Consider the following 8,316-nt stretch of genomic DNA (forward strand, 5'->3'; position numbering starts at 1 on the left):
AGTTCCAACCGAGTACTACTAGAGTAGCGTTTTTGCAACCTTGAAAGTGGCTAGTAGTAAGGCGTAAAAAAAGTCTTGGGTTCAAACCTCACTATGTAAACATAACATGTTGGGAGTGGCTAGGTCCTAGGGGAAGGGCGAAACGGTCAAAAGATGTACATCAGAGACAAAATTACCCGATAACATAAATTAGTAAAAACCTTACAAAATCATCTTTTGTAGAATAAGTAATTGTGAACAAAAAGTCAAAAACTGTACGCTTTGTAGAATAAGTAAATCGCATAATAAGGAGTTTGAAGACGAATTACCACGAGCAGCATAACCAATGGTGCCTTTTACACCAAGCGAATTCATGTGGCTTGGTGAAGAATCAAGTGTGGTATACTGAAAAAATCTTGCCAAGCCGAAATCACCAAAATGAGCAACCAAATTAATATCTAACAAAATGTTACTAGGTTTAATATCACAATGAGCCAACGGTGATCCACGCTGGCAATGAATAAAAACCAAGGCGCTAGTCACATCGATCACAATGTCTGTATGTATGAATGCGTGTACGTGTGTATGTATGTATGTATGCGTGTATGTATGTACGTAGGTATGTTTTTCATGTATGCGTGTTTTATGTATGTTTAGGCAAGGATTTATGTATGTAGATATGTATGCTTAGGTGTGTTTTTCCGTGTTTGTATGGGGTCATATATGTTTATTGCTAGTGTAGTGTTGCATTTATTGATATGTCGTGACCTACGTCATGAGCTCCGCACAGCACTCCAAGGTACGACCTTTATATATATATATATATATATATATATATATATATATATATATATATATATATATATATATATATATATATATATATATACATATATGCATATATTTATATACATATATGCATACGACTCTATTAAGTAAGTCATCAGCAAACGTCGATTTATTGACGACTTAACTGTCGCTTAAAGCCTAAATTAAACTCCAGGCATGATCTAAAACTCATGGAAATTTGATTCTATCATTTTCATAGCGTCTCTTTTTATTTTACTTTTATTTGTTATCTTTTATATATATATATATATATATATATATATATATATATATATATATATACACACACACACACACACACACACACACACACAAACACACATATTTTTTTATTTTTATTTTTTTTTTGGCCGGAGGTCTTTTGGAAACAATCTCTTTATCCGTCGAACAGAGAGAGGGAGGACCTTCTCTACTCTTGGAGTGTTTCACTCGGGGTGGAGAAACGACTTCTCTTTATTCAAAGATAGAGGAAGGATTGTCTACGTCTCACCTCCCCATACCCTACACATGTGGGTTTGGGTTTGTTGTTGTTGATATCTCGATTAACCACCCGATTCTGATGTAACCACTCATCATATCCAATATGTCTGATGACTTTAAGTTTTCTCAGAGTGACGAATTCATACATTTTTTCAACAATGACAAAGCGCTAAAAAATTGAAATAACATTATAATATAATAGCTTAATAGGCTGAAAGTTAAGTCTTCTCTATTTCACAGTTTTAGTTATATGATTTTCATAAGATACATATATTTGAGATAATGCACAATATGTATAGTAACAACATATTGGTATAGCTGCAATTTTGCAGTTTTACCACGGTGAAAATGCACAAAAGGCGATTCAATTGTAAATAATTGACGATATATAATGTTACGTTGGAGTGCCTATAATGTTACTGTGTAACGTTGACCAGTCAAAGGGCCTATGTAATGGTACACGCTTAATAGTTACTAATCTTTATGACAACAACATTGAAGCTCGAATCATTACCGGCCATTGTTTTGGTGACCTAGCTTACCTCCCTAGAATGATCGTTGAACCAACAGACAAAACGATTGCTACAAAGTTTAGGAGGCGTCAATTCCCAGTAACTGTCTGTTTTGCAATGACGATTAACAAAAGTCAAGGTCAGTCGTTGACAAACGTTGGTCTGTATCTGCGAAAGCCTGTTTTCACTCATGGACAGCTCTATGTGGCCGTATCTCGTGTTACAAGCAAAAAAGGATTGAAAGTGCTTATATTGGACAAAGAGGGTAGGTCATCAAATACAACGAAGAATGTTGTCTACAAGGAAGTCTTGCAAAATATAATATAGTCCAGAGAAGTTTAAACACATGCATGTAATATTGAAATCTTCTGTTTTTTTTCTTTTCTTAAATGCTATAAATAATTCATTTGTTAGTTTCATATGATGATATCATTATTATGTCACATGTCTGATTGGAATCACAGTATATAATCATCCAGTTGAGTATGTTTCTTATGCGGATTACAATCTGCAATGACTTTGTTATCAATCAATGACTACCTGGTAGTCATTAATTTGTCACAAGTTGTTTGAATCACAGTCTGGTTGGAATCACAGTATACTGACTGAAAATGTTTGATAGCAATCAACTACTACCTACAGTTCAATTTACTATTAAACATGATTGCTTTTACTGATCACTTGGCATCTTCATTTTACTTCTCAGGGTATTTGCAACTAAAAAATTTGTTTCAAAATATTTTTTTTCCCTTGCTTTATATATCATCATGCTATGCACCAGGGCCGTCTGGTTAATTTTATGGGCCCTGGGTGAAAAATAAAAGTGGGCCTTTTGTATACAAATCTATAGTTTCTATTAAAATCCTATAATGATGATGTCATTATTAGACTATTTCCTTTGTTAACAAAAAATCAAAAATAAAAAGAAAAAAATCTAAGCAATCTTGATGATGTCATTAACATTAATTAAATATTTTATTATTTATTTAAGATTTTTATCATATATACGGATATACCCTTCTTAACTTTAATAATAACATATTTACCCACTTAAATATGATTATATCATATGAGTCTATTTTAAACATATAAACTCGTCATATTTACTCATTTATTCAATACGTCGTTATGCCCTAATTTTTTTAGCGATAATTATTCATGTTTGCTTCTTTTTTCTTCTCCGAACTATGTACTATGATATTAACTACCATAATCAATACATGTTAATCATCTAATCATCAACGGTATAAAGCTATTATAAGGTGAGAATGCATAAAGTGATCACTATTAGTTATCTTTATATATCTTTAGCTGACTAGAATTTTTTTTTATTGTTGTTATTTTCTCTTAATTGATAGGCTACGGATACTATAAATCACGTTTCGTCAATATGTTTGTAAAAAAAATAACAAGTTTCTTAGTCAGAATATGTGGTTCCACGGGTCATTAAACTAAATGACTTTAGCATTTACGTTCACTTAATACATAAAATATATCGTTAAACTGTTTTAATTTAAACAAACCCGTGATTTCACGGGTCATTTCACTAGTTTTTTTTTTCTATATAACATAATACTAAGCTTCGACATCTAAGTATTGAAGGATGAACGTGTAGTATTGGAGCATAATATTGAATTACGGAGCATTCGATATTGATTATGTATCTTATTTTCCGATTTTTCTATTTTTAATTAACAAATGGACCAAAATATGTAAAAATGAGCCTATATGTAATGTTAGGATATTTTTTAGAGGCCCTTATAGATGTTGGGCCCTGTGCGGCCGCACGGATTGCACGGGTCAATATCCGGCCCTGCTATGCACATAACTCATTAGATATGATTACTTCCTTAATGAATTGTTTTCAGTGTTGTGTTCATGTATTTGGTTTTATTTATGATAACAAATAAGGAAAACGCAAAAATTCAGATAATTACTTACCAAATTAAAACACTTGCTTTACTCAAACACAAACCTGCAGTTCAATATGTTAATCATAGATCACTTGGCATCTTCAATTTACTGATCACTTGGCATCTTCATTTTACTTCTCAGGGTATTTGCAACTAAAAAATTTGTTTCAAATTTTTTTTTTTTTCCTTGCTTTATATATCATCATGCTATGCACATAACTCATTAGATATGATTACTTCCTTAATGAATTGTTTTCAGTGTTGTGTTCATGTATTTGGTTTTATTTATGATTTCAAATAAGGAAAAGGCAAAAATTCAGATAATTATGTTGGAATACATAACGTACCACCTTATAGATAGGGTCGGTCTATTTCTTTTGTTAAAAATATATATCAAAAAAACGTGCTTGGTAGCTACAGGTAAGCATTAGCAGCTTTTTAGGAATTTTTTTAAATTTGCATTCAACATTTATATCTAACTGCTCACACGAAGTTGTAGGTATTTTAAATTGTCTTTTTCATATTTTTTCTTATACGTCACTGAACACTTTAGTTATCTCATTATATTAACTGCTCACTTCCACAACTTCCTTTTATATTCTCCACAATCACAGGTTTCATTTGTTTTAATAAACTAATAAAACCTTTGTCATACTACTAGAAAATCGATTTTAATGGACGGAGGTTTTTCCGGACGATGGCCATCGTCCGGGAAGAGCTACTACACGCCAAAAAACGGACCCACTAGCACTTGCATGTTTGACCCACTTTCCCGGACGACTCCAAATCGTCCCGGAAGATACTATTTAATTATTATTATTTTTGGCTTGAAAATATTTGGCTCCAAAATGTGGCAATTTTGGAGCCTTTTTCTTTCCGGACGATAAATCGTCTGGGAAAACCTTTCCGGACGATAAGCTTCATCAGTCCAAAAATAAATAAAAAAACTCACACAGCCGCGCCTAAAATTTCGTTTCCCTCCATTTGATTCCCGGACGATTTATCGTCCGGAATGGGTCGTCCGGGAAAAGTTTCGGCAGAAAAGCTGAAACTTGGCTACCTTTTTCTCACTTTCACCTACCAAAAAAACTCACACAACTCCGGTGTTATCGAGCGATTTCCGGCGATTTCCCGCTTCTTCCATACCAAATCCAACAATCTTTCATCCCAATCACTACCAAGGTATGTTCTTCAATTTTTTCTTTTTTAATTTTGATTCTTTTTCATGTTTAGTTTGTTAAAACCCCAAATCCGAAAATTGGGGTTAACATTTGATAATTGTTGTGATTATATATGTTTTAGCTTATGATTTTCATGTTTAGTTTGTTACTATGTTTATGTTTGATGATTCCTTGAATATTTTGAGGCTTTAAATCCGAATTTAGTTAGTAAAGTGGTGGGTTTTGTGATGAAATTGTCAAGAACATGAAATTGTTGTATGACAATATGTTTAGGTTCATGAATTTCATGCTTAGTTTGTTAAGTTGCTTAAGTTTTGATTATAATTGGTCCTAAAATCTAAGTTTTGTGTGTTTGTAGAACGAACGTCAAGCCAAGAATGCGGAAATCGGTCCTATAAAAAATTACAAGATCTTGCACAAACCCAAGGATTGTACCAAGTGGAATGATTCGTTCATACCGAAAATTAATTACGTAAGTGATACATTTTTATGGATTATGGTGTACTTCTTATAAATATAAGTCAATTGGTGTACTCCCGATATATATATATATATATATATATATATATATATATATATATATATATATATATATATATATATATATATATATATATATAATGGTCTTGTAAGTGATACATTTTTATACGTATGTATATATATATATAAATAATGATATGTTAGTAATATTTATATTTTTTTAACTTTGTAGAAACGAATGAAGACGTTGTTAAAACAATTTCCCGGCACCGACGAGGAAGTTATCATGGAACAAGTTTTGGGCGAACGACCGGGACACCAACGCGGATTGGGCCCGAAGATGCCAAAGTCGGTAACTAATTCTGAATCTTCATTGTCTACCGGTCGGAGTCGTCAACCCGAAATACCACCACAACCATAATACACGGCGGCCGACATTGAACGAATAATTGCTTTTAATAATATGCAAATCCCGGACGATGTTCGACCAAGATTTGGCTATCCTCCCGGTACTTCCACTACCGGTACTTCCAATACCGGTACTTCCACTTCCGGTAACCCGAGCTCGAACGATGACTTTGATAACGATTTGTATAATGATGGATTTGACGGTTTGTAATTTGTTTGGTGTGCGTCAAGACAATTATGAAATGGTTGGTACGTTTTGTAAACGATATTTTATTTTGTAGTTTTTCGGATATTGTAATGCATGTTTGGATAAGTGTATGTTTCAAGACTTTTGTTTAGTGTTATTATGGTATTTTGTGAATTCGTAATCGTTATTATATAGCAGGTTTTTAATTTGTAAATGTGCTGGAAACTGCAGAATTTGTGCTGTTTTATTAGTCTGGAAATGCAGAAACCAAATCTGCTAAAACTGCAGATACTCGCTTTCCCAGACGATAAGTCGTCCGGGAAAACCGTTCACGAATGCAGTGTTGAAAGTCAAAGTGGGGCTCACGTACGCGTCTGGGAAAAAAATCTTCGTCCGGGAATACTTTCAAGGACGGACTTTCCCAGACGACCATTCAGGGATGAAAAGTCGTCCGGGATCAATTTCGGGGACGACTTATCGTCTGGAATTTTCGTCCGGGAAGACCTCGTTTCTAGTAGTGATATAAGCTTATATACAGCACCATATTCACTTTTCTCTCTCTCTCTCTCTCTCTATATATATATATGGGTAGGATCAAGAGGGAAGTAACCAATCGGGGGAAGCAAATTTTTTTTTTTTTCTTTTTTTGAAAAAACTTTGTTCACGAACATTATAGATGGGATGAAAATATGAACATTTAGTAGAGACACTTTGTGATAAATGTTTTTATTTTGGCTGGAAAACGCTCGAAGAAACAATATATAACAATTATCGTGTTTTTCGAGCGTATGTTGAGGTTTTAGCTATTGGTGTTTAGATATTAGGGTTTAAATATTAGGGTTTATAGGGTTTAGATATTAGGGTTTAGAAATTTAGGGTTTAGGGTTTAGATTTAGGATTTAGATTGAGTTTTTAACACGAACGGTTTAGAGTTTAGGGTTTAGGGTTTAGGGTTTAGGGTTTGGTGTTTTGGGTTTATTCCATAAACCCAAAACACCAAACCCTAAACCCTAAACCCTAAACTCTAAATCGGGCTAAATTTTACTTCACAAAACATGGAAAAAAAAAAACATTCATATTCTTCACGAACAATATTATCTTGAATGTTATTTTTGTCGATCGTTTTCCCGCCTAAATAATAACATTCATCACGAAGTGTCTCTTCTAAATGTTCATATTTTCGTGTGATCTTGATGCCGAAAAAAAAAAATTCCAAAAAAACGAAAAAAAAAATAAATTTTGCTTCCTCCCAATTGGTTACTTCCCCATTGATCCTGCCCCTATATATATATATATATATATATATATTTACAAATAAATAGCGACGATCAAGAGTACGTGACATAGAACTCTTAACGTGTTACTCGATCGGTATATAATGAACATTCGATTCACGGTTAAATAATGCATTAGGCGTAATTGCAGAGGCCATAAATGCAATAACCACCGGGCATGCACTTGTTCCCACACGACCCACAATTCCTCTTGTCATAAGCCAAATTGACACACTCCGCTCCACAACACGAGCTCGTAAACTTGCACTTGTTCTTGCACGCCCCACAATTGTGCTTGTCTTCGCTCAAATCCATACATTTATTGTTGCAACAAGTCGAATTTTTGCCTTCTAAGATATAGCAAATCTCGTCGTCTTTCTTACAATGGTCTGCTGATCCTTGTCTAGAGTTCTTGGTCTCAGTCGTGAAGCGGTTTACCGTCTTTGGAAATGGTTTTGCGGCCATGGATTCGTTCGAGATTATGATGATGGTAATGATGACTATGAAGAGTACTTTGACCGTATTCGACATTGTTGTGACGAATTAATTACTCCTTTCGAAGCCAAATTAATTGTCCCCAGACAAAAAAAACACACAGTTTAAGAAATGTCATTATCACACTGTACTTTTTCTGAACTTTTTTCTTACTTTACTGTTTTACCCTCAACTAATTAATTAGAAATCTCTCTCACCTTTGTAATTTAATTAATTCATTAGGGACAATATTGTAAACATCATCAAATTTACTTTCCATATTTGGAAGTGGACAATTAATTTGAGACGTCCAAAAAAGGAATACTGGACAATTAATCCGGGACGGAGGGAGTATTAAATAGTTAAAATGTATGGAAATAGATGAGAAGGTGAATTATTAAATAGTTATTGATGGGATGGAACAATGAAATGTTGGATTTTGGAGTTGATATATGTAGTGGGTAGGTTGATGGGTAAAGGGTTGACCCGAAGTACCAGGTGAATTGTGTGTGGTGGGTCTTACTATATATGCACTCTTCTAAAAGGTAAGTAGTTTTAGTACCGTGAATGGAAATGTGT

General features: G+C 33.6%; 1 protein-coding gene across 1 annotated transcript; it reads left to right on the forward strand.

Annotated features, from left to right (window-relative positions):
* Positions 1-1,721: 1,721 nt before the first annotated feature.
* Positions 1,722-2,147, forward strand: LOC139901575 (uncharacterized). Its single transcript, XM_071884269.1, has one exon. The coding sequence runs from the start codon at positions 1,722-1,724 to the stop codon at positions 2,145-2,147; it is 426 nt and encodes a 141-aa protein (XP_071740370.1).
* The last annotated feature ends 6,169 nt before the right edge of the window (positions 2,148-8,316 follow it).

This window comes from Rutidosis leptorrhynchoides, chromosome 3, assembly GCF_046630445.1.
Source record: "Rutidosis leptorrhynchoides isolate AG116_Rl617_1_P2 chromosome 3, CSIRO_AGI_Rlap_v1, whole genome shotgun sequence".
NCBI lineage: Eukaryota > Viridiplantae > Streptophyta > Magnoliopsida > Asterales > Asteraceae > Rutidosis > Rutidosis leptorrhynchoides.

Coding starts and splice junctions, on each gene's coding strand:
- LOC139901575 (XM_071884269.1), top strand. CDS start 1,722: ATGTTACTGTGTAACGTTGACCAGTCAAAGGGCCTATGTAATGGTACA.